Source organism: Lithobates pipiens, unplaced genomic scaffold, assembly GCF_037356315.1.
Source record: "Lithobates pipiens isolate NorthernLeopardFrog02 unplaced genomic scaffold, aLitPip1_a1.2 Scaffold_18, whole genome shotgun sequence".
NCBI classification, from domain to species: domain Eukaryota; kingdom Metazoa; phylum Chordata; class Amphibia; order Anura; family Ranidae; genus Lithobates; species Lithobates pipiens.
The window spans coordinates 307,560,484-307,588,022 of NW_027507758.1; the positions used below are offsets into that span (position 1 = coordinate 307,560,484).

General features: G+C 43.4%; 1 protein-coding gene across 1 annotated transcript in view; it reads left to right on the forward strand.

The window, feature by feature from the left end:
* MCHR2 (melanin concentrating hormone receptor 2) overlaps positions 1 to 21,313 on the forward strand; it is a 225,461-nt gene extending 204,148 nt beyond the window's left edge. The window contains exon 5 of the mRNA XM_077490302.1: positions 18,333 to 21,313. Within this exon, the coding sequence (XP_077346428.1) occupies positions 18,333 to 18,657 (325 nt within the window). The 3' untranslated portion in view covers positions 18,658 to 21,313. The remainder of the gene's footprint in view (positions 1 to 18,332) is intronic.
* Positions 21,314 to 27,539: the final 6,226 nt, after the last annotated feature.

Below are 27,539 nucleotides of genomic sequence, written 5' to 3' on the forward strand. Positions count from 1 at the left end.
GATCCTGAACTAGTCCAAAAAAGTAAAAAAAGTAAAAATTAAAAAAAAAAAAATAATAATTTTTAAATGTAGCTGTATGTTTTTTGCTATTACCATAAGCTTCCACCAAAGAACAACCCAAAATAAATGACTTGTTACTGACAATCACAACGATACCACATATGTGTATGCTAGTTATTGTTTGTACCCGTAGTACTGCCCAGAAACAATAGAGGGCAGTTTGATTTTTTTATTCTACTACATGGTGCGATTGCGGGAGCCTGGCAGACATGTATGCTAGTTGTTGTTTGTACCCGTAGTACTGCCCAGAAACAATAGAGGGCATTTTGCTTATTTTTATTCTACTACATGGAGCGATCGCGGGTGCCCGGCAGACATGTATGCTAGTTGTTGTTTGTACCCGTAGTACTGCCCAGAAACAATAGAGGGCAGTTTGCTTTTTTTATTCTACTACATGGTGCGATTGCGGGTGCCTGGCAGACATGTATGCTAGTTGTTGTTTGTACCCGTAGTACTGCCCAGAAACAATAGAGGGTATTTTGCTTTTTTTTAATCCTACTGCATGGAGCGATCGTGGGTGCCCGGCAGACATTGCAACATTAGCTCAGTCGTCACCCCACGGGCACACGCCCCCTAGTTGTCTTAAAGCGGCCGATGCACAGTTACGATGGCTCGCCCAGGGGAGCCAAACTGCCACAGTATAACTGCAGCGGCTGGTCGTGAAGCAGTTAAAAAGACATAGAGGCAACAACTAGTCTTAAAAAATATACTTTGATTAGTAGTTCTGCCACTAGGTGGTAGTGGTAGTATGTTTAATGCTTTCATAATATTCTTACTACTAAAACGACATTGGTATAATGTAATTTTCTGTCTCTGTGTTTCTGTTTTCAAATAAATTAGAAGGGCTCAGGCTTGTGTCCAGTATTTGGTCTGAAAAGATACATATCTACAACAGCTATAGCCAAAGTACTAAATACTGCTGTAGATTAGGGATGAGCCAACAGTGCGGTCTAAACCTAGGTTAAGACCACACTTTGGCTGCCACTATTCTGCAGGAACCAAAAATCATACTGTATACAGAAGCAGTATTTTACTGTGCCTATATACTGTATATATGACAGCTTCCCACTGTCACTGATTCCTAAGAAAAAAAAGGGTGCTTGCACCCACTGCATCGCTAGGAACCTCTGACATCACCAGGAATCCCCAGCTATTTATACAAAGGGGTGAGGACAGGTAGTGCATCACTGCCCATCTGTGATCACAATCCATATTTGGACAGCGACATTGATCAAATATGGCCCTGGCCATATTTGGTGAATGATGTCACCACTATGCCTGTGACTTCCTTTACACTGTATACCTGATAACAGCTCAGAGAGCTATCATTTGGCTGTAGTACCATCGGGATCGGTCATTTCTACTGGGTCATCAAGGTTTTTTTTTTTTTGATGAGTCATTGGGTGCCAGGAATTATGACTAATGATGGATTTACAATGAGAGAATTTTTGGGATTTTTATTTTTTATTAAATAACTTATCAGATGTTTGGGCATCTTTATTTCAAGGATACATCTTTTAAATGAGTAGGGGTACTGTGTTTTTTTTGCATTGAGAGTGCCCCTAAAATTTGTACCACACCTAATGGCTTTTTAGACTTTTTTGTTTTTTTGCATAAGGTACCCCTTTAATATCCATACCAGAGCAGCACTATTACTCATTTTATGCTCATCAATCGATGGGCCTACCCTGAAATATGTTAAAGGCAAGGTTGCAGAGATGTATAAGTAAAAAACAGAAAATGCTTCTACATTAGAATCTACTCTAAGAACCAACTACAATTAAAGTATTATGCATGTGTAAAACACTTGAATGTTTTGTGTGCAATTTAAATCAGTAGTAAATTCAAAAACAAAAACAAAAAAAAAACAGATGCGGTGGCTGCATTTGTTTTGTTTTTTTGTTTTCTTTATTTTCACCTAGTAATCCAGCCAGTGACCAATTTTCAGCTTTCAGCGCTCTCACAGTTTGAATGACAATTACTCAGTCATCCAACACTGTACCCATATGAAACTTGCATCCTTTTTTCCACACAAATAAAGCTTTCTTTTAGTGGTATTTAATCACTAGTGGGGTTTTTATTTTTTGTGCTATAAATAAAATAAAACGTAAATTTTGTGAAAAAAATGCCTTTTTCTTTGTTTCTGTCATAAATTTTTGCTAATTAGTAATTTTTCTTCATAAATTTTGGCCAAAATGTATACTGTTACCTATCTTTGGTAAAAATAACCCACATTAGTATATATTATTAGTCTACAAACTATGGTGCCAATCGCTGAAAATTGATCACATCTGATCAGGCCTTCAGTACATCAGGTGCATCTCATTTCTTGAGACACTAAGGCCCCTTTCACACGGGGCGGATCAGTAAAGATCCGCCCCGTGATGATCCGCTCGCTCAGCGGGGATCGCTCCGTTGTCACCGCTGAGCCGGCTGCGGACAGGGCGGTCTCCGCACACTGTGCGGGGACCGCCCTGTCAGCTCTCTGCTCTCCTCTATGGGGATCGGACGAGCACGGACCGTGTGTCCGTGTTCATCCGATCCGCTCTGCAGACGGACAGAAAAATAGGATTTTCCTCCGTCTGCAGAATCGGACATTTGCAGAGGCGGACAATAGCGGGTGTCTGCGGATGCTCATCCGCAGACACCCGCTATCCCATAGGGATGAATGGATGTCCGTATTTCATCCGCAAACGGATGGATGAAATACGGACATATCATCCGCATGTGTGAAAGGGGCCTAACAAGTCAGGAAAGTACAAATACCCTCCAAATGACCCCTTTTTACAAAGTAGACATTCCAAGGTATTAAGTAAGTAGCATGGTGAGTTTTTTTAAGTTGTCATTTTTTCCCACAATTCTTTGCAAAATGAAGATTTTATTTTTATTATTTTTTTTTTTATAAAATTGTCATATTATCAGGTTATTTCTCACACACAGCTTATGCATACAACAAATTACACCCCAAAATACATTCGGCTACTCTTCCCGAGTATGGCGATACCACATGTGTGAGACTTTTAAACAGCCTGGCCACATACAGAGCACCAACATTGATGTAGTACCTTCAGACGTTCTACGAGCAAAAATGAAGCATCTCATTTCTCAACCACCTATTACATTTTTGAAGGCCCTGGAGTACCAGGACAATAGAATTGCCCATAAAATGACCCCATTTTGGAAAGCAAACACCCCAACGTATAATCCGTGAGGCATAATGAGTCTTTTGAACGGTTAATTTTTTTCCAGAAGTTTTTGGAATATGTGGAAAAAAATTAAAACGCATTTTTTTTTACACAAAATTTTCAATTTATAAGATATTTCTAACACAAAGCATGTATATAGCAAACATGACACCCCAAAATACATTCTGCTACTCCTCCCGAGTATGGCAATACCACATGTGTAGGACTTTTACACAGCGTGGTCACATAGAGAAGCCGAACATTGAAGTAGTACGTTCAGGCGTTCTAGGAGCATAAATGACACATCTTATTTCATTCCTACCCATCACACTTTTGAAGGTCTTGGACCACCAGGACAGTGAAATTACCCACAAAATGAACCAATTTTGGAAAGCAAACACCCCAACGTATATTCTATGAGACATGGGCTGCAAATAGGTACTCTGGTACTCTGATGGCCTGGTGACAGGTACTCGGTTACTCTGATGGCCTGGTGACAGGTATTCGGTTACTCTGATGGCCTGGTGACAGGTACTCGGGTACTCTGATGGCCTGGTGACAGGTACTCGGGTACTCTGATGGCCTGGTGACAGGTACTCTGATGGCCTGGTGACAGGTACTCGGGTATTCTGATGGCCTGGTGACAGGTACTCGGGTACTCTGATGGCCTGGTGACAGGTACTCGGGTACTCTGATGGCCTGGTGACAGGTACTCTGATGGCTTGGTGACTGGTATTTGGGTACTCTGAAGGGCGGTGACAGGTACTCATATGGACTGTGACAGGTACTCGGGTACTCAGATGAACTGTGACAGGTACTCAGATGAACTGTGAAAGGTACTCGGGTACTCAGATGGACTGTGACAGGTACTCGGGTACTCAGATGAACTGTGACAGGTACTCAGATGAATTGTGATAGGTACTCGGGTACTCAGATGGACTGGGACAGGTACTCGGGTACTCAGATGGACTGGGACAGGTACTCGGGTACCCAGATGGACTGGGACAGGTACTCGGGTACTCAGATGGGCTGTGACAGGTACTCGGGTACTCAGATGGGCTGTGACAGGTACTCGGGTACTCGGATGAACCGTGAGAGGTACTCGAGTACTTTGATGGGCTGTGACAGCTACTCGGGTACTTTGATGGGCTGCAACAGGTACTTGGGTACTTTGATGGGCTGTGACACAGCGTGGTCACATAGAGAAGCCGAACATTGAAGTAGTACGTTCAGGCGTTCTAGGAGCATAAATGACACATCTTATTTCATTCCTACCCATCACACTTTTGAAGGTCTTGGACCACCAGGACAGTGAAATTACCCACAAAATGAACCAATTTTGGAAAGCAAACACCCCAACGTATATTCTATGAGACATGGGCTGCAAATAGGTACTCTGGTACTCTGATGGCCTGGTGACAGGTACTCGGTTACTCTGATGGCCTGGTGACAGGTATTCGGTTACTCTGATGGCCTGGTGACAGGTACTCGGGTACTCTGATGGCCTGGTGACAGGTACTCGGGTACTCTGATGGCCTGGTGACAGGTACTCTGATGGCCTGGTGACAGGTACTCGGGTATTCTGATGGCCTGGTGACAGGTACTCGGGTACTCTGATGGCCTGGTGACAGGTACTCGGGTACTCTGATGGCCTGGTGACAGGTACTCTGATGGCTTGGTGACTGGTATTTGGGTACTCTGAAGGGCGGTGACAGGTACTCATATGGACTGTGACAGGTACTCGGGTACTCAGATGAACTGTGACAGGTACTCAGATGAACTGTGAAAGGTACTCGGGTGCTCAGATGGACTGTGACAGGTACTCGGGTACTCAGATGAACTGTGACAGGTACTCAGATGAACTGTGATAGGTACTCGGGTACTCAGATGGACTGGGACAGGTACTCGGGTACTCAGATGGACTGGGACAGGTACTCGGGTACCCAGATGGACTGGGACAGGTACTCGGGTACTCAGATGGGCTGTGACAGGTACTCGGGTACTCAGATGGGCTGTGACAGGTACTCGGGTACTCGGATGAACCGTGAGAGGTACTCGAGTACTTTGATGGGCTGTGACAGCTACTCGGGTACTTTGATGGGCTGCAACAGGTACTTGGGTACTTTGATGGGCTGTGACACAGCGTGGTCACATAGAGAAGCCGAACATTGAAGTAGTACGTTCAGGCGTTCTAGGAGCATAAATGACACATCTTATTTCATTCCTACCCATCACACTTTTGAAGGTCTTGGACCACCAGGACAGTGAAATTACCCACAAAATGAACCAATTTTGGAAAGCAAACACCCCAACGTATATTCTATGAGACATGGGCTGCAAATAGGTACTCTGGTACTCTGATGGCCTGGTGACAGGTACTCGGTTACTCTGATGGCCTGGTGACAGGTACTCGGTTACTCTGATGGCCTGGTGACAGGTACTCGGGTACTCTGATGGCCTGGTGACAGGTACTCGGGTACTCTGATGGCCTGGTGACAGGTACTCTGATGGCCTGGTGACAGGTACTCGGGTATTCTGATGGCCTGGTGACAGGTACTCGGGTACTCTGATGGCCTGGTGACAGGTACTCGGGTACTCTGATGGCCTGGTGACAGGTACTCGGGTACTCTGATGGCCTGGTGACAGGTACTCTGATGGCTTGGTGACTGGTATTTGGGTACTCTGAAGGGCGGTGACAGGTACTCATATGGACTGTGACAGGTACTCGGGTACTCAGATGAACTGTGACAGGTACTCAGATGAACTGTGAAAGGTACTCGGGTACTCAGATGGACTGTGACAGGTACTCGGGTACTCAGATGAACTGTGACAGGTACTCAGATGAACTGTGATAGGTACTCGGGTACTCAGATGGACTGGGACAGGTACTCGGATACTCAGATGGACTGGGACAGGTACTCGGGTACCCAGATGGACTGGGACAGGTACTCGGGTACTCAGATGGGCTGTGACAGGTACTCGGGTACTCAGATGGGCTGTGACAGGTACTCGGGTACTCGGATGAACCGTGAGAGGTACTCGAGTACTTTGATGGGCTGTGACAGCTACTCGGGTACTTTGATGGGCTGCAACAGGTACTCGGGTACTTTGATGGGCTGTGACAGGTACTTGGGTACTCTGATGGACTGTGACAGGTACTCGAGTACCCTGATGGACCGTGACAGGTACTCGGGTACTCTGATGGACCATGACAGGTACTCGGGTACCCTGATCAACCGTGACAGGTACTCGGGTACTCTGATGTGCCGTGACAGGTACTCGGGTACTCTGATGGACCATGACAGGTACTTGGGTATCCTGATCAACCGTGACAGGTACTCGGGTACTCTGATGTGCCATGACAGGTACTCGGGTACTCTGATGTGCCGTGTCAGGTACTCGGGTACTCTGATGTGCCGTGACAGGTACTCGGGTACTCTGATGTGCCGTGACAGGTACTCGGGTACTCTGATGTGCCGTGACAGGTACTCGGGTACTCTGATGTGCCGTGACAGGTACTCGAGTACCCTGATGGACCGTGACAGGTACTCGGGTACTCTGATGGACCATGACAGGTACTCGGGTACCATGATCAACCGTGACAGGTACTCGGGTACTCTGATGTGCCGTGACAGGTACTCGGGTACTCTGATGGACCGTGACAGGTACTCGGGTATTCTGATGGGCCGTGACAGGTACTCGGGTACTCTGATGGGCCGTGACAGGTACTCGGGTACTCTGATGGGCCGTGACAGGTACTCGGGTACTCTGATGGGCCGTGACAGGTACTCGGGTACTCTGATGGGCTGTGACAGGTACTCGGGTACTCAGATGAACTGTGACAGGTACTCGGGTACTCATACGGACTGGGACAGGTATTCGGGTACTCTGATGGACTGTGACAGGTACTCTGATGGACTGTGATTGACAGGTACTATGAAGGGTGGTGACAGGTCCTCTTTATTGGGGGGGCAATCAGTGTGCTTGATGTGTACTGTAGGCAGTAACGAGATGTTACCGCAATCTCCTCCTCACACACGATCAGTGTGTGAGGAGGAGAACCCGGTAACATCTCGTTACCGCGGTTTGTTTACATTTTAGTGATGGGCTGTGAAAGGATCACAGCCGATCACATGGGTAAACAGCCAGCAAATGGCTGTTTACCAGCATCGGTGACGAGCAGTGTTCCCGGGGGGAACACGCCGCCACCGGTGTGCACGCGCAGCGTGCTCACGATCGCGAGCATGCGCCGCGCACAGTCGGGGTGTGACCATCTGTGATCGGCCGTGATGAAGTCACGGCCGATCACATGGTAAACAGCCATAACCAATGGCTGTTCACCCCCTTCGGTGGCGAGCGGTGTCTCCGTGACACGCCGCCACCGAAGCACAATCGCGCGCATTCCCTGTTTAAACGGGAGGCCGTCATATGATGGCCTCCCGCCACAATAGGTGCGCCACCTGGCCGTCATTGGACGGCCGGCGGTCAGCAACTAGTTAATGGATCCAGCTGTCCAAAAGTATCAGTTGAATACTGTAGAAGTTGAGAATTTAACAAACAATTCAATACTGACAAGGGTGCTATGGTCAGCGTTTATTCAAATTTCTAGTCAAGACCACCTAAATCTGCTAGTTTAAAACGATCCTCTCCCCAGGCTGATAATGCTGCTGTCCAAAGGTGTCTGCTTTACTACTTCATCCAGAATACAGACACCCTTAACCCACACACACACTATCAGATTTTCTGCTGATTTTTGACTTCAGATTTAAGAAAAACAAAAATGTAGTGCAAGAGCCTGCCTGATTTCATACAAATTGAAACTCCTAAGGTTTGACCTCATATTCAGTGACGGAATTATAGGGGTTGCGAAGATCGCCATGGCGACCGGGCCCCCTGTACTCTTCCATAGGAGGGGAGGCATATTAGAGTAAAGTGTGTGTGCTCTTTGTCTCCCCCTACAGTGCAGTACCCAGCAGGAAGAGCCAAGGTAAATGTCTGCCGTTTTTTTTTGTATAAGACTAGCTACTGTATTTGTGTTTATATGTGTGTGTGTGTGAGCATGCTTGTATGTGTGCCTGTGAGCATGCTTGTATGTGCTTGTGTGTGTGTGAGCATGCTTGTATGTGTGCGTGTGAGAATGCTTGTATGTGTGCGTGTGTGAGCATGCTTGTATGTGTGTGTGTGTGAGCATGCTTGTATGTGCGTGTGTGTGTGAGCATGCGTGTATGTGTGTGTGTGTGTGAGCATGCTTGTATGTATGTGTGTGTGAGCATGCTTGTATGTGCGTGTGTGCGTGTGAGCATGCTTGTGTGTGTGAGCATGCTTGTGTGTGTGAGAATGCTTGTATGTGTGTGAGCATGCTTGTATGTGTGTGTGTGTGTGTGTGTGTGTGTGTGTGTGTGTGTGTGTGTGTGAGCATGCTTGTATGTGTGTGTGTGAGCATGCTTGTCTCTCCAGCCACCCCCTCTATGACCAATGGATAGATTCATGATTAGCATAGCATGAATCTATCCATGGCCACCACTGCCACCCCCATATTTAGGTGTCTGGTCCCTTTTGGGGTGCCGGGCACCTGAATTACATCGGCGGGGGTGTTTTGCAGCACCTGATTAGAGCCATGGGCTCTAATAGGCTTCAAAATAGGTGAACTGCGAGCGCCATGATTGACGCTCACAGTCTACCCAGGTGTGTTAGAAAAGTGAATTAATATTCACTTTCTTAACACTGAAACACTGAACCGCCTCTCCACCAATCAGGTGTGCAGGTCTGTTACCCATCACCTGATTGGCTGAAACGATAGGCGCAGCTATTGGACGCCTATCAGGAGGAGAGGACGGGAGATGAGGATGGCAGGAGATGCATGGAGGACCCCGCTCATGGCCGTTACCCGTTGCCCCACCAAGACAGGGTAAGTAGCGGGCAAACAGCGAGCGGGTGGTGAGGATTCACAGTGGCAGCATTTGATGGGCACACCAACAGCATTTGATGTGCACAGTGGCGGCATTTGATGTGCACAGTGGCAGCATTTTATGGGTACACTGGCAGCAATTGATGGGCACAGCGGTGGCATTTGATGGGCACAGCGGCACAGTTTGATGGGCACAGCGGCACAGTTTGATGGGCACAGCGGCACAGTTTGATGGGCACAGTGGTGACATTTGATGGTACAGTGGTGACATTTGATGGTACAGTGGTGGCGTTTGATGGGCACAGTGGTGGCGTTTGATGGGCACAGTGGCTGTAATTGATGTTTTTTAAATCTGTTCCTTTATATGCGGCCACCCACTTGGGACTGGGCCCTGGTGTTCCACCATCGGGCTCGGAGAAAAGAGCCCTGTCCGGAGATCGGTGGGGGGCCTCCAAGGTTTCCTGCATCGGGGCCCTGAAGGTTCTAGTTACGCCACTGCTCATATTATATGGTTTTGGTAAATCTGAAGGAAAAAAATCTGCAGAAAATCTGATAGTGTGTCTGGGGAAGACAGGAAGTGTGTTACTAGCCACATCAGCAGGTGAAATAAAGGAAATATAGCTAAAAAATGAAAATAATGCAGCCACAACAACTAATGATTGGTAAATTGGAAAGCTTTAAAGAACCAGCAAAAGAGAAACATTAAACCAAATATTCTTGCGTGGTTCGTTTCGTACGAATTTCCAAAAATTCGTACATTCTAAAGCATCGGAAATACTAATTTCTATGCTTCTGACTTGTATACCAAATACGAAATTTTGTTGATGAATTTCGGATCCAAATTCTGTTACAATGGAAATGTGACTGGTGTTTTGCTGGCCAGAACTTTTCTTCTGCTGCTGAGTGAGGGTTGGAAAAATTACCTTTTTTAAAGCGGAGGTCCACCCTAAAATGGACCTCCGCTCATCGGAATCCCCCCCCCCCTCCGGCGCCACAATCGGCACCTTTCAGGGGGGAGGGGGGTGCAGTTACCTGGATAATCCAGGTAACTGCACCCACTTCCGGGCTAGCTCTCTGCGGAAAGGGGCGTACGTTACGCCCCTTTCCGCAAGCGCCCGCCCCCTTCAGCAAGTGCCCCGCTGCCTGCTGGGAAACACACAGCTCCCAGAGGCAGCGGGGACCGTCCGGATTGCGCCGCGCGGCTCGCGCATGCGCAGTAGGGAACCGGGAAATGAAGCCGAAAGGCTCCATTTCCTGATTCCCATACCCAAGATGGCGGCGGCAGGACCCGATAGACGAGCGAGCGATCGGCTTCGGGTGCCGACATCGCGGGCGCGCTGGACAGGTAAGTGTCACTATTTAAAAGTCAGCAGCTGCAGTATTTGTAGCTGCTGGCTTTTAAAAAAAAAAAAAAAACGCGGAGTCCCGGTGGACTCCCGCTTTAATATGGGAGTGGGAGACTGGTACTGGTAGTCGATGGGAGATTCAAAATCGAACAAAAAAAGAATGTTGATTAATATTGTTTTATTATTGTCATAATAATTACGATTATTCATTATGATGAAGTTAAAAACCCAGGAAGTCAGCACAGCACAGGGATGGTGGGAGCCCCTCATAATGAGCACAGCAGGGGTACAGCCCCAGGAGGAAGTCAGCACAGCACAGGGATAGTGGAAGCCCCTCATATTGATCACAGCATGGGTACAGCCCCAGGAGGAAGTCAGCACAGGGATGGTGGGAGCCCCTCATGAGCACAACAGGGGTACAAACCCAGGAAGTCAGCACAGCACAGGATGGTGGGAGCCCCTCATAATAAGCAAGAGCTAAGAAAACGGCCAAAAAAGGAAACACATGCCTTTGCGGTTGTGACATCATCCACAGACATCGATGCATGGAGCGTCGGGCAAACCCCGCACACAATAGCTGCACCCCCTCTGCAAAGCAGAGGATGCCAGCAGAGCGGCCCAGCAAGGAAAAGAAAAACCCACTGCGTGCATACAAAACTAGAATATCTCAATTGGGCATACCAGCATCAAATCAACAATTCTACCAATGCAGAGAAAAACAAAACAAACAAAAAAAACGAATCTATGACTAACTGTGGTAGAAAAACAATATCCAACGATCCAATAGTGATGGTTCACCACAAGCAATACCATTGCACAGCTCAGAAGCCCAATGCTCCACAGTATAGGTGTTTAAAAATATACAAAGAGACCTTGCATAGCTTAACTACGTATGTAAAGATGTATATTGAATAAAGGAATAGTAACACTCACATATCATCCGAGTAAAACGTGATTTTGGTATATAATCCGCGGATATTACATGATACTGGAGATTTCTCGGCACTGACTTAGTGACGTCACAACAGGCTCTTTCCTGTGCATTTCGTCAAACCTGTCGTCATCTGGGGTACCAAAATGATGGTGCCCCGGGTAACAACAGGTATGGGGAAATGCGCAGGGTGGAGCCTGTTGTGACATCACTACATCAGTGCTGGAAGCGACTGGGAAGTTATCCTGTATTATCCACAGATTATATACCAATATCGCTTTATACTTGGATGATATGTGACCGTTACTATTCCTTTATTCAATAAACCTTTTTACATACAGAGTTACGCTATGCAAGGTCTCTCTGTCTATTTTTAAACACATATAATGCGGAGCATTGGGTTACCGAGGTGTGCAATGGTATTACTTGTGAAGGTCCATCACTATTGAGGATCATTGGATATCATTATACTACATGTCCAAATTGAACTATCTGTAGTGAATGGTCAATTTCATCTGGTACGCCTTGTGTTTGATCACTGGGTGGAGGTTTGGACATGATAAACGTGTTTTCTTTGGAAGTTGTTATCACATTTTGGAATTTTTCAATAATCACAGATTGTCATCTGATCACTGGAATCATTGTGGACTTTATTTCTTATCACTATCCAGGTGATAGGGGATCACTTTGTTTGCTTTTCCTTTTTTTAGCGCATCATTTTGTATTTAATTTCTGATGCTATGTCAGTATATCACATTATATGTTGCAGCTGTTTATTTGCTTTTAAATTGTAGTTTCACTTAGAACAGTTTTGCATTACTATGTACACATTACAAGAGTACATTAGTGGAAAGACACAAAATACTCCAATGAAGCATGGGATTATGTTCCAAACTGCTGTACCTTACCAATCAGAACAAAATTGTGTTGCAGGCAGAATGAATCACACGTTATGTAAAATTGGTAGAATCATGCTTTTTGATGTGGATATGCCGATAACACACTGTGGGAAGACAAACACGATAGCCACACGGAGCAACTCTCACAGAGAAAACTTCATAAGAGCTAAGGGATTAAAAGAAGCTTGAAACATAAATATTTTTGAAAACAAAGCATACATACAAAGTGGTATCAAAAAGTTTTGAGACTAGTTTTGTAACATGACAACAGATGGCAGCACAGTCACAGCGAGCACCAACCTTCATAAGTCAATGTGCTGAAAAACATTGTTTGGTGTACATCAGGAGCTGTGCAACTGGTGCTACTCTGACCACGTGCGTTACCACATTGGCTATTTCATCATGGACAGCAGACTGTGGAAATGACGTCTGGACATCCAGACGTCATTTCCCCAACTCAGCTCCCAGTGAGTTGTGCGTTCCATGCTGGTGCACTTCTGGTTCCAGTTTCCGATGTTTGAAGCAGCCGGCGCGCAGGTCTTTGCTGACACCTGGGTCTCCCTGTACCCCCTACGACAGCGCTGCCACCAGCCAAAGACCGCAGACCACAGACTGCTCTACCATATCTGGACAGCCGGTTTTCCACATCACTGGGACACCCCACTGTGAACAGCTGCAGGACAAACTATATGTTTCACATGCCTAAATCTGCCTCATGCCTTCTCTAGACATATTTCTATTAAAGTTGTTCTTGATACTGCACTTAGATTGGTGCACCTTGTCTTCTTTTCCATGGTAGAATATAGCCAGTGCGTTTTGGGGGACAAGGTTCTCCCCCTTCCTCAGGGCTGCTGTTTGAATATGGACCCCGTTAGGATCTGTCTGGGACATTCCAGCACCCATAAAGAAGGGTGAGGGCTTTGTCCCTCCAAAATCCATTGGCTATATTCTACCATCTGTACTCCAAATAAAGCAGTTAATCATTGTATACAAGACATGTATAGCACATCCAGCCGTCATTCTGCCCTCCTGCAAGAATCCCTCCCCTTCCCACTATACAGCAATTCTCAGCTCTGATTAATCAAAGCCAGAGTTTCTGTGTACACAGAGCAACTCTCACAGCTGCTGCTATAAAAAAAAAAGCTGTCTGGTTATCAACAACACTGTTCAGACTTCAAATAGAAAGATACAAAGTAACATTGTATCTACACTGTTTATTCATCTGCAGATCAAAAATATGAACTTCGATCTGCAGTTAATGTCAGGTAAAGCAACCTGACCGGTAAGAAAAAGTTATCTTGAAGAGAATGATCCTCTGTTTAACCCCTTATTAACTATTAGTTTATTCTAATCACCCTAATGGATTCCATATTCTCTTTTCAATTATTCTGCTTGTTTTTTTTTTTTTCTATTTTATTAGCCATTAATATCTAAATATTTTTGCTTTTCATTTCTTTGTTCCTTTACACATTACATATATTTACACTTTTGTGCTTTGCTTATTTTTTATGTTTTTTTGTGTGCAAGAATTGTATGTTCTTTAACCACTTCAGCCCCAGAAGAATTTACCCCCTTGCTGACCAGGCCATTTTTTATGATACGGCACTGCGTTACTTTAATTGACAATTGCACAGTCATACAACACTGTAACCAAACAAAATTGACATCCTGTTTTTCCCACAAATAGAGCTTTATTTTAGTGGTATTTGATCACCTCTATTTTTTGCGCTATAAAAAAAAAGAAGAGCGCCAATTTTAAAAGAAACACAATATTTTCTACTTTTTGCTATAATAAATATTCCAAATAAAAAAATAATAAGTCTTCATAAGTTTAGGCCAATATGTATTCTTCTACATATTTTTGGTAAAAAAACAAACACAAAAAAAACGCAATAAGCATATATTGAGTGGTTTGCACAAAAGTTATAGAGTCTATAAAATAGGGGATAGATTTATGGCATTTTTTTTTACTAGTAATGGCGGTGATCAGCGATTTTTATCAGGACTATGACATTGCGGCAGACAGATCGGACGCTTTTGACACTTTTTTTTGGGACCGCTGACATTTATACAGTGATCAGAGCTAAATATAGCCACTGATTACTGTATAAATGTCACTGGCAGGGAAGGGGTTAACACTAGGGGCGATCAAGGGATCAAATGTGCATTTCCTAGGTATGTTCTAACTGTGAGGTGATTGGACTGACTGGAGAGGAGACATATCGTTGTTCCTACTTAGTAGGAACAGACAATCTGTTCCTCCTCCCCTGACAGGGCAGGAATCTGTGTGCTCACACACACACACACACACAAATCCCCATTCCTGCGGTCGAGGCCCGCAGTATATATACGGTGATTCGCGCAGCAGAGCCATTATGCCATTGTATATATACAGGAGCTGGATGAGAAGCGTTTAAAAACAACATATGTATTACCTTGCTATCTTAAGTAATGACCAAGTTATTGCCAAATAAACAAGCAGAATTGAAAAAATGTCTCTGGTGCATAATGAGTGAACAGGTGTAAGGGGGGGGGGGGGGGGGAGTGGTTAATTCAGATTTATTTAAAACTGAAATGAAACATGAACTGCCAGAAATACAACTAATGAATACATCTAGACAGTCAACTTATGACCATAACTGTTCTTTGATTAAAAAAAGTTCAAATAATAAATGTGGGAAGGAAATTAACATTTATACTAAAATGTTAACCCTTACTTTAAATAGAAAAAAAAAAGCAGTGAGAGGAGGCTGTCAAAATAGCTATGAAAATATAGTATCATTCTAAAATTTAGTAAGGACCATAACCTTTTAAAATGGTAAGTTTGATTCTAAAACAACAAACAAACTAAATTTGCCTATTTGGATTTGTGACATATGTGTCTTGATCCCAATATAAAAATTACAATGTAATTAACATAAGGGAAAATGACATTTGTCAAGTATTTTAGAGATTCTGGAACAAACCAAAAAAATAAATACATAAATAAATAATTCAGGTTGCCATTGACAATTTCATACATAATAAAGAGTCATTTTTTTTCTTTTTTTGTGATCTTTTAATTTGCATTCCTTCCTCATGGAAGAGGTCAGGCAATTGAAATTGAAATGTTTGATACTGGAAGGCTATATTATATTGGATTGCAGCAAATGTTCAGCTTGATCTCTCAGAAAATAGTAAAGCACAGAAATAGAAATAGTATAATCATGCCCAAGCCATGTTAAATTGCGCTAGATTACATTTCATGGTCATACATTTTACAGAAAAATACCATATGTAATATGTGTAACAAGCAACAAACTACTGTATATATTTTCAGAGATTATGAACTTATTCTATCATTGAAGCAGATTCCAAATGTTGATCGCGCTTGTTATTATTTGTATGTTTTATTAAATGTTTTCTGGTTTGGATGTTACTTTATAAGTTTGATTTATGACTGTTGTAATGCTACTTTTTGGCTAATCACAAGTCTTTTATCAGAGGCTTTCTGGCTGTTGATCATCTGCTTTGACTGTATCCTGCATTTATTATTAAATGGTGTTTGTTGTTTTAATATCTATGTGCAAACTACCACATCTTCTACAGCATAATGTAGAATGAGCCTAAGAAGCTATTAAACTGTATCATTCATTTGTCTTTATAGATAATGGATATATCCCACACCTGATCAGCTTATTCATTGTCTCTGGGATATTATTTTGTTGTCTCCTCTTTCACAATTGCAGAGATTGGGAAGGGGGGCTCTTAGATTGGGAAGGGGGAGGAATGCTAGCTTGGAAGGAGGCTGGAGGAGTTGCCACAATTGCCTATTAGCTGTCCTTGTATTGTGACATTTGTCCACTTTTAGCTCACATATTGTTATAATTGCCCAATTGCTGCTCACATATTGTGAAGATTGCCCATTTGTTGTCTATGTATTAAAACAGTTGACTGTTGTCCATTTATTGTGTATGATTGCCCATTAATTCTACATGTATTGTCAGGATTGCCATTTTTGCTTACATATTATCAAGTAGCTGCTGTTTAGAGAAAAATATTGCTATAAATAAATCCCCCCCTCCCCCTACAGGCAGGATATTTCAAACCATCCCACTTGTATCCCAATGTTTTGCTGTGGCATGCCATGTGCACCACTCTTGAACCCCCAAATTTTAGATTTAATGTATTTTTTTTCTACTGGCATAATAACATATACTATTTTTAGATGTAGCGGCCATAACCCTCAATGGGGCGGCCTTGACTTTTGGGCTTACAGGTTACCTCCGCTTGGCTTGTTCTTCCTGGTCTAGGGGTTCCCAGGGTTAGTACCCAATGACTTTGGACACTGACACCATAAAAGTCCTTTAGAAAGGTTTTTATTTGCAGGGGTAACATCCAACAAACACAGTCTCGTATGGGAACAGAGGGCAAGGGTGAAGAAACTCAGGCGCCTTGAACTGCTAATCACTAGAAAGTCTCTAATACAACCCAGAGATTAGCCACTCACAGCTGGGCGTTTCAAAGCTGAAAAAATCTCTAGTCAGAGATTATGGCAGTCAGCACTTTAATCCAGAACTTACAAAGTCTCTAACCTTGAACACGTTGCAACCAAAAGTGAACAGGAACCTTTCCTCAGTACCTGGAATGTTCTCTGTTTCCTTGGCAGTACTGGGAAAGCGTGGATCCATTAGTGTCCTTGACGACCCAGCAACCAGGCCCTTCTTGGGATGCCAGCTTGTTGGCCCTCCTCCAAAGAGTCCTCCCCCGATCGCTTACACGGGCTGCGGTGCCCCTCCAAGTTGAGAGCACACACGAACGCCTTGAATCCTCGCTCAGTTACTGCGCCTCGGACCAGCCGGTTCTGAGACTCGGGAACAGATGGATCTTTACCCCAGACCACATGGGTCTACTGGGGCTAGTCAAACTCCCATGACTGGGACCCCTCGCGGGGCTACCCCAGTCCAGCTTCAGAAACAGAACGAACGAACCCTGAACATGTGACTCCAGCCTCTTAAGTGCCCTTCCCTAAACTCCTCAGCAGGGCCAGACTCACCCACTGATTGGCTCAGAGGAATGCTGATACCCAAATCGTCCAACCAGGCCTGGTTATGGGCCTGTCATGTGCACCTAACTGTACACATGACCAGGCAGAACCTTAACACAGCCCAGCCAAACTGAGGCCAAAGTTAAACCTGCACAATCAACCCTCAGAACCCCTTTTACTGTTCTGAGGAAAAAACAAAAATTTGCACATAGCGGACACTTTGTCAAAAGTGTCGCTGCTACATAGATAAAGTAAACCTTATATGTTTCTTTATCTTTCCTGCCTGTTATTGATGTTTAATTCATTTAATTATTGTTACTAAAAATAATTTTGAAACATAATCTCACTTGAATGTCACATATACGAGGGACATCACTGTCTTGCTCTTTTCCCTTTTTGAATTTACGTTGTGTAAGTAAATTCTCTTTCCTAGGAACTTTCAATATATGGAAAATCTTTAAAAATCATAAATGCTCACTTGATCGGGACAGACTACTTAAGCCCAGTACCCAAAGATAACCATCTAAATATAATTTTTCTTTAATAAAAACAGTCTGATAAAGACCATTTGTGTTGCCAACACTTTTCAGGAGCCAAAAAAATGCCCCCTTCATCAGGGTTTTGAATAGTGATGATGATGGAGGATAGACTTAGGAGTGAGAAGAGTAAATCTGATGAGAATTAAGATGGTAGTTACTGCTACAACCAGCTGCTAAAAAGTGTGCTGATTTTTGTTAATAGATTTACAATCAGTCATTTTGGGAAACATTTGCAATGAAATTAGCTGTGGGGTATCAGCTTCATGGTGGCAGGTAAAACCCTTATAGGGCCTCTCACCATTCCCCATTGTACTCAAAGTGGAATAAAATGTTTTGTTTCAAGTTAAGTTTATAAAGTCAATGTCTGCCTAGAATTCAGAAATTCATAATAGTCAATGTTGCCTAGTAATCATTTTTTTGTATTTTTTTTTTTTTTAGTTACAGCAACAGCTTACCAAGGCAAAGAGTTCTACGATTGACCAAGATGGTTCTCGTGTTGGTGGGAGTATTCATTGTCAGTGCAGCCCCCTACCATGTCATACAGATTGTAAACCTTCAGATTTCTAAACCAACATTAATTTTTTATGTGAGCTATTACTGCTCTATCTGCCTCAGCTATGCCAGCAGTGGTATTAATCCTTTTCTGTATCTACTTCTTAGTGGAAACTTTCGTAAAAGACTGTCTGAATGCACAAAAACTAGAATGAAAATGTCAGAGCGTGAGCTGAACAATTTTGACAATACTTTGAAATCTAGCTTTTAGTTCTTTCAGCTGCTTGAATTATTTTTGAAAAAATTAATTAAAGTAAAACTGTACTTCCGCAGTCAAAAAATCAGGTATTATATACAGGAAATCATGTAAAATCAATACGGGAAAATAAACCAACCTAAAGTGTATCTATCATTCACCATCATTTCTTGCAGTACCATTTTGTACGATGTCACAGTTGTCACATCACCAAACATTCAGAATGACTAGTAAAGTACTATAACAAGAGACTGTAGCTAGACTCCATGACACTTCTATTGTAAGTAATGCTTTTTTGGCATTTCAGTTACTTGATAAAAACCTTACTAGCATGTCAAAACCGCTGTTGATATAATCACTTTAAAATCTAAGCCTAGTCATTCTTGATCTAACTTTTGACATTTCTGTACTATTCACTTGTGAATCATCATACAGATAACTGCCAGAATTTCTGTAATTTGCCTTGACATCACATACACTTCCTCATCATTTCAAAACAGCAAAATGTATTAATTTATTTCAAAATAGCTAATTTATATATGGATCCAGAGACTTGTATGAGTCTGGCAGCAAAAGGCTTGTAGTTTAAAGGAGACAATGATGATCTACAAAAAGTAGTAAAATAAAATTAGATACAACATTGCAACAACTTGAGTATCATACACCTGGATTCTATTCGTTTCTGTAGGTTACTGCTATAATGTTACTTTTTAACACCCTCATTAAAGAAGCCCGTTGCTGCAGACAGAAGAGCCATGCGTATGTTGGGAACAGAGCATTGTGGGAACTGTTCCCAAGATATATCTGTGCTATGATAATATTCCACCCTAAAAGTTATACCATTGAAGTTAAAACCAACATTTTACTCATTTCTTTATCATCATTAGGAGTAGCTTGAATACACAGACAGATTGGAGGACTGGCTTCCACTGTCCAGATCTGTTGTCTTCTCTGTCCCTCTCCTCCACAATCCAGTCTTGTTGCTTCTAGCTCTCTTTTTTTTTTATAGCATGTTGGTGTCCCTGCCCTCCATACTGATTTCCTTCACCATCCAACCCATGTCCTCTAAGCCCTTGTACACACGGTCGGACATTCCGACCACAAAATCCGTCGGATTTTTTCCAACAGATTTTGTCCGAAACTGGTGTTGCATACACACGGACGGACAAAGTTGACGGAAAATCCGATCGTTTGGAACATGATGATGTTTGTTCGTTACGACGGGACTACGTTCCCACTAGTAGCCAATAGCTTTGGTCTCGTAATTTGATCTGAGCATGTGTGCCACTTTGTCAGATTGGAATTCTCTACAAACGATCGGACAAAGTCCGATCAGATCATGTTGTCGGAAAATTTTATATCCAGCTCTCCAACTTTGTTGGTCGAACATTCAGACAGAAAAAGTCCGATGGAGCCCACACATGGTCGTATTATCCGACAACATGGTCCAATCGGACATTTTCTGTCGGAATGTCCGACCGTTTGTACAAGGGCTAAGACTGCATTCACCTTCCACCATGTCTAACAAACACATCAGTGCTGTGACATGCTTTGTGTGGGATACTTTCTTTATTGTACAGGAAATGGTCCATATAAACAACAGGTTTAAAATGTGATCAAACTATGGTTTCAACATCCATGGTAAAAAAATGCCCATGTGCAATGTGCAACAATCAAAAAGTTAATGATCCTTAAAAGCTACTTTGTATTTACCATAGGTTGTATAGCGCTAACCTGTGCAATTTTTTTACTGTCTACACAGTTACTCTGTGAAGAACACTATAGCCTAAATACAATTTATGGACCTGTGTACAGTTTATAAGTGACACATTTGCAAAGCTGAATAATATGCTGTATAGTTTTTATTGCTGGCTAGCAACAGGTTGAACAATAAATCTAGTCATAGTTTACTTTGTGTCATGAAAATGCAGATTTGTTTAGCATGGTTTTTAAACCATCTAGCATCACGCAACATATAATCACATTTTACAGCTATCTTGTATCTTAAATGGAGTCTTATTTGTGCAGTTCTGGATAGAGTTTGTACATGATGGTACAAACTAGTACCATGCAATATATATCTGCTATGGCATAAAGAAACAGTCATTGTTTTTATTTGGTCATGTACTTCAAGGGAATGTATAGTGGTTATGCATATATGTTCGCTCTTTATTAATATTTATTTCAGGTCCAAAAAAACTACATCCATGTAAAGTGGGCAGTATATTGTACTCTGGTTTTCAGCCTTTAACAGGCCACTTTTCACAAACTTACCTTTTTCTTCTTATATGCTTGGCTGAAAAAAAAAAACAATTATTTCCATAGCTCAAAATCTTAAACTTGAATTTACATTCATAGATGAACAAGTCAAAATAGAAACCTACCCTTTTCCCTGTCCTTTCCAACCAAGACAGCTAATGCCACGTACACATGATTAAACAATCCGGTGGAAAAGTCTGGCGGACCCAAGTCCGCCGGACAATCCGCCCATGTGTAGCTCCGGCGGACATTTTTTACTCAAAAGTCCGGCGGACTAAGATTGGAGTTTTGCACACCAATCTGTCCGCCAGACTCGCATTTTGGCGGACAGTATGGCCGTGTGTGTGCCAGTCCACCGTACTTTTGAAATGAACTGACTTTTCCCGCTCAGGAGAAAAGTCCACTCATTTTGAGCGCGGCTCCAGGTAGCCGGGACCAGCGAAGGAAGCGCCGCTGGCCCCGTCACTTGGTATGGACTTAAAGGGGAATCCCTATGCCGAAAGAACGGCGCGGGGGTCCCCTACTAGGTCCATATCAGACCCTTATCCGAGCACGCTACCCGGCCGGCCAGGAAAGGGGGTGGGGAAGAGCGAGCGCCCCCCCCCCCCCCCCCTGAGCCATACCAGCCCGCGTGCCCTCATCATGGGGGTGCCTTGGGGAAGGGGGGGCCGCATGGCCCCCCCACCCCAAAGCACCTTGTCCCCATGTTGATGAGGACAAGGGCCTCTTCCCGACAACCCTGGCCGTTGGTTGTCGGGGTCTGCGAGCGGGGGGCTTATCAGAATCTGTGAGCGTCCCCCCCTTCCCCAAGGCACCCCCCATGTTGAGGGCACGCGGCCTGGTACGGCTCAGGAGGCGGGGGCGCTCCCTCATCCCCACCCCCTTTCCTGGCCGGCCGGGTAGCGTGTTTAGATAAGGGACTGATATGGACCTGGGGGGACCCACACGCCGTGACGCCTCCTTCGCTGGTCCCGGCTACCTGGAGACGCGCTCAAAATTAGCAGACTTTCCTCCGCGTGTTTGGGCGAGTCTGTTCATTTCAAAAGTACGGCGGATAGTCCGGCGGACTCAGTCTGCCGTACCTAGTACGCCGCAAAAGTACCGTGTGTGGGCAGGTAGCTCGTTTGGAAAGTCCGGCGGACAGTCCAGTGGAAAGTCCGCCAGACTAAGTCCACCGGATAGTCTGATACGTGTGTACGCGGCATTAGAAACAACATATCAGTTATACAGGGGCTCTATATTTAGAAATCCTATAACACTCTGTGAATTCTGTGCCATAGGTGAACCCTGTATTAAATATGTTGTTATGCCTGGATAAGAGTCCAGCAGCACTTTATTTCAGTGTTGGGGAACCTATTGTTTACATTCAGGCAGTGCTGGAGATCTTTCATTTGCAACAGTAGTGAAAGGGCAGCATCTTTTTAGTAGTGGGGCATTGTAGTGGCAGGTCAACATCGTTGGGCATTGCCCATCAAGACTGACATGGATCTACATAACCAAATGCATGATTGATATTGGATTTACATTGGGGGATATTGTTTATTCTTATTTTTCTTTAAAAAAATATCAACAAAAAAATCTCTTATTTATGTACTTTTTGCAAATGAGCAACAAGGTCTACTATGTATCCACTACTTAGTACCTAGTATGTGAAGGGTTGGATATCTGAGGGCCCCTTATTCTAGAGGCGGCTACAGATTCCTATCTCAGTCCCCCTGAGGTCCCTTTTCTGGGGTAGGATGTGTGAATAAAGAATTTTTGCTCATCCACATGGAACAAGATGCCTTGTCACTCTTCCTTGCAAGGTACTTGGCAGGAGAGCTGGAGCTGCTACTTCTTTGCAGCCAGCAGCTGTTCTTCAAGGTTACTTGATTTGCCCCCTGTCCTGAAAGGCCAGCAGAGGTGCACCTCCCCAGTCAAGTGTCCTAGTTGCTAGGCAGTGGTCTGATTAGGCCACCCTGCATCCTATGACTGTCATTGGCTGTGCTGCTGTGGGAGCATCACAAGCCCAGATCTTTGAATGTGTAACAGTGTTGTTGTTTTCTGACTCCCTGTGTATTTCCCAGCCTAAACCCAGTTCTGCCATACCTAATAATGGATTCTACGTTGCTGACATCCTTGTTAGTGCTTATAACTCCTTTGGATTGACATCTGCCTTGGCCTAACATTTTACTGGATTTCACTTACATGCTGCATGACCTGACCTCTGAACTATTTAGAGGAACGCATTGCCTGCTGCCTGCCCAAAAATTGACTGTTTCTGGAATAATGAAAATAGCTCTCTCTCCAGTTCAGTATCAGCTTCTGGATCAGCTTCTGGACTGCTGTACTTACACCCTCCTGTAATCCCATTTGCAGACCTGCCTCAAGACCACTTGTACTCTGTTTCCTATGCTCAGTTCTGGTGCCATCTCATCAGAAACCATAGCATTGTTTACTAAGAATATGGAGTAACCAAGTACCTCTAGGCCTGCTTGCCACCCAAATGGGGAAGGTCCACTTATTTGCTTCCTCCCCCCTCTGCTGCTGCATTTGACACCTTTCAGGGTAGAGGGGGGAGCAGGTACCTGGTTTTGACAGGTACTCGCTCCCACTTCCATCTGGCTTCTCTGCGGAGAACTCATCCGGCCATTCACAAAGCGAACGCGCTTCACACACGTGCAGTAGGGAACCGGCTATGAAGTCACAAGGCTTCACTCCTGTTTCCCTTAACTGAGATGGTGGTTGCAGCACCCGCTAGCCGATTGAAAAATTGGCTCGGATAAAGACACTCGATTCGTGGACAGATATGTATCCTAATATTAAAAGTCAGCAGCTACAGTATTTGTAGCTGCTGACTTTTATTTATTTTTCTAAAGGAGCCTGGAGCTCCTCTTTAAGGGAACTGAGGCTCTTTAGGTGGAAAAGACACTTGCCTGCTAAGTCTCTTGACCTAAACATCAGGCTGAGAGTCACAGTACCCTGCCACTGTTAAGGACATGGGGCCTGGTATTGTTCAGGAAGGAGGACGTACACTTGCTATCCCCCCTTTCTAAGCCACACCAAGAAAAAGATATTTTGTTTAAAAAAAATGTATGAAACAATACCTCTGAAGTAAATCCAGTGATGGTGCATGGTCCAGTAATGTAGATCAACATCAATCACGATGAGTTATGCCTTATGATGTTGACCCGTTACAATAATGCTGCTCCACTACAACTCCTATCACAAATAACAGCTCCCTCATGCTGATGGAATGTAAACATAAAAGTTGTCATGGCCATATTTCATCAATATAGCATAGAAGTATTTCTGCACACTTTATTCAACTCCGGTATCAAGTTAATTTTCCAAAACACAGGCTTCAGCTCAAATCCTCATCAATCGGCTACTCCCCTCATACATATTTCCCCCACATTTGAAAATAGGAGATTCTATGGTTTATTGACAACCACAAGCTGTCAGGGATATCTCATTTACCAGCACCAGTAAACCTGCTGCTAATTGACACTTCCCCAGGTACTGTTTGTAAAAAAAAGTAATGGACATTTTTTTTACATTGATAATCTAAGCAATGTAAAGTCACCCCTAAACCCATTTTTCACAATGTCCGCAAATTAGCTTTGGGAAAGGGAAGAAAAAAAAACCCATCAAAAGGTATTGCTCCTATAGACTTCAATTTGGTTAGGAGCTACAGTGCCTTGAAAAAGTATTCATACCCCTTGAAATTTGACATTTTGTCATGTAACAACCAAAAACGTAGATGTATTGTGTTGGGATTTTATGTGATAGACCAACACAACGTGGCAAATAGTTGTGAAGCAGAAGGAAAATAATAAATGTTTTTTAATTTTTTTACAACTAAACATGTGAAAAGTATGGTGTGCATTTGTATTCAGCCCCCCTGAGTCAATACTTTGTAGATCCACCTTTACATATACCCAGTAAAATGACTGACCTCAGGTGATATACAAAGTTGAAAAAATCCTCCTACATAAGGTATACCTGTTTATCTGCACCATTCTTTTTTCTACAGATGTTCAAAGTCCAGAATTTATAGAGTTTTTCTGAGCTGTCAAAAAAAGCTGATAGAGAGCTGAAATTATACACTGCACAGCTAAGGCTGGCCATACATTATACCATTTTTTTTAGATTTACCAAAACCATATAATATGAGGTCAAATCTAAACACTTTCAGCTTTTTGTGCAATCAGGCAGGCCCTTGTTCTACACAGTTGAAGGTAAATCTAAATGAAATTGAATAAGAAAATTGTATGGTGTATGGCCAGTTTAAGGGTTTACAACCACTTTAAGCATTTCATTATATGGGTAAACCATAACTAAATGCAGATCTTTAATTTTTAAATTTGGATGGGGTCATGTTTTTATTGCTGAAAGAAAAATAAAAAATTCCAAATTTTGAGTTGTCACTGGAAAAGAAATAGAAGGACAATCTTCCAGTGGAGACTCTCGTTCTGGTGACCCGGGTGAAGACCAGGGATTATCTTACTTTAGAGAAAATTACTTTCATGTCCTGTTTTGGCTATTGGACAGGAAGTAAAAGGTAAATGTCCCTAATAGAACACAGATAGCAAAAAAAAAAAAACTGACAGAAGTTATAACCCTCTCTCACTCTATTCAAAATAAAAACAAAAATGCTTTCCCTTTAGTTCTACTTTAAAGAGTAATTGCAGGAAACATGTGAAACAGTCAGCGTTGCAGCAGTCTGTGTCCCCTGCCATGTTCTGTGACTTCCAAGCTAATATAAAGAGTACCAACATAAAGAGTTGTGTTGCATAAACTTGAGCAAAATGATATACAATATATACACAAGGAAATATCATCCAGTAAATATTTTATATGCTAATAAGTTCAAAGAAAAGGTTTCCCTCTCTAGTGTTTATATGGCCACATATGCTTTATGAACATCCATCACCGACATTGGAAAATGTCCATGTGTGAAACCACCACCTCTTATGGAAAAAAAAATACAAGCTTACCAACTATATATGACCCTCTAGTAAAAAAAGAAAGGTCATCAGAGCTTAGAACCAAACAACCCAGCTCCAGGTCATCAGAAGCGACTCCAGAGGTTCTCCCTAAAGGAGAGCATTGTACGATGTCACATGTGATAAAACACGTAGGGTGAGCGGGTGCTGACGTCCTCGCACCCCCGTGTTCTCAGAAATGTGGGTGTCTGTGTTTGTATTCGACCAGAAAGGATTATATTGTACAGCGCTATGATTACTTTCTGGATGTGCGATTTTAACTTTAAATAGATTTAAGAGAAAGGTTTTACACTATTGAAGTGTTATTTTCATGCCCTTATGCTAACGTATACCGCATGATGCTGGGTGGAACTACTATGTGACCTCCTATCCTTTGGGGAGAACCTCTGGAGCCGCTTCTGATGACCTGGAGCCTGGTTGCTTAGTTCTAATCTCTGAAGACCTCTCTTTAAATAAAGGGTCATACAGTGGTGTGAAAAAGTGTTTGCCCCCTTCCTCATTTCCTGTTCCTTTGCATGTTTGTCACACTTAAGTGTTTCGGAACATCAAACCAATTTAAACAATAGTCAAGGACAACACAAGTAAACACAAAATGCAATTTGTAAATGAAGGTGTTTATTATTAAAGGTGAAAAAAAATCCAAACCATCATGGCCCTGTGTGAAAAAGTGATTGCCCCCTAAACCTAATAACTGGTTGGGCCACCCTTAGCAGCAACAACTGCAGCCAAGCGTTTGCGATAACGTGCAATGAGGCTTTTACAGCGTCCTGGAGGAATTTTGGCCCACTCATCTTTGCAGAATTGTCCTAATTCAGTTACATTAGAGGGTTTTCGAGCATGAACGGCCTTTTTAAGGTCATACCACAACATCTCAATAGGATTCAGGTCAGGACTTTGGCTAGGCCACTCCAAAGTCTTCATTTTGTTTTTCTTCAGCCATTCGGTGGTGGACTTGCTGGTGTGTTTAGGATCATTGTCCTGCTGCAGAACCCAAGTTCGTTTCAGCTTGAGTACACGAACAGATGGTCGGACATTCTCCTTCAGGATCTCTTGGTAGACAGCAGAATTCATAGTTCCTTTTATCACGGCAAGTCTTCCAGGTCCTGAAGCAGCAAAACAGCCCCAGACCATCACACTACCACCACCATATTTTACTGTTGGTATAATGTTCTTTTTATGAAATGCAGTGTTCCTTCTACGCCAGATATACTTGGACACACACCTTCCAAAGAGTTCCACTTTTGTCTCATCGGTCCACAGAATGTTGTCCCAAAAGTCTTGGGGATCATCAAGATGTGTTGTGGAGAAATTGAGACGAGCTTTGATGTTCTTTTTGCTCAGCAGTGGTTTTCTCCTTGGAACTCTGCCATGCAGGCCATTTTTGCCCAGTCTTTTCCTGATGGTGGAGGCATGAACGCTGACCTTAACTGAGGCAAGTGAGGCCTGCAGTTCCTTGGACGTTGTTGTGGGGTCTTTTGTGACCTCTTGGATGAGTCGTCGCTGCGCTCTTGGGGTAATTTTGGGCGGCTGGCCACTCCTGGGAAGGTTCACCACAGTTCCATGTCTTCGCCATTTGTGGATAATGGCTCTCACTGTGGTTCGCTGGATTCCCAAAGCTTTGGAAATGGCTTTATAACCCTTTCCAGACTG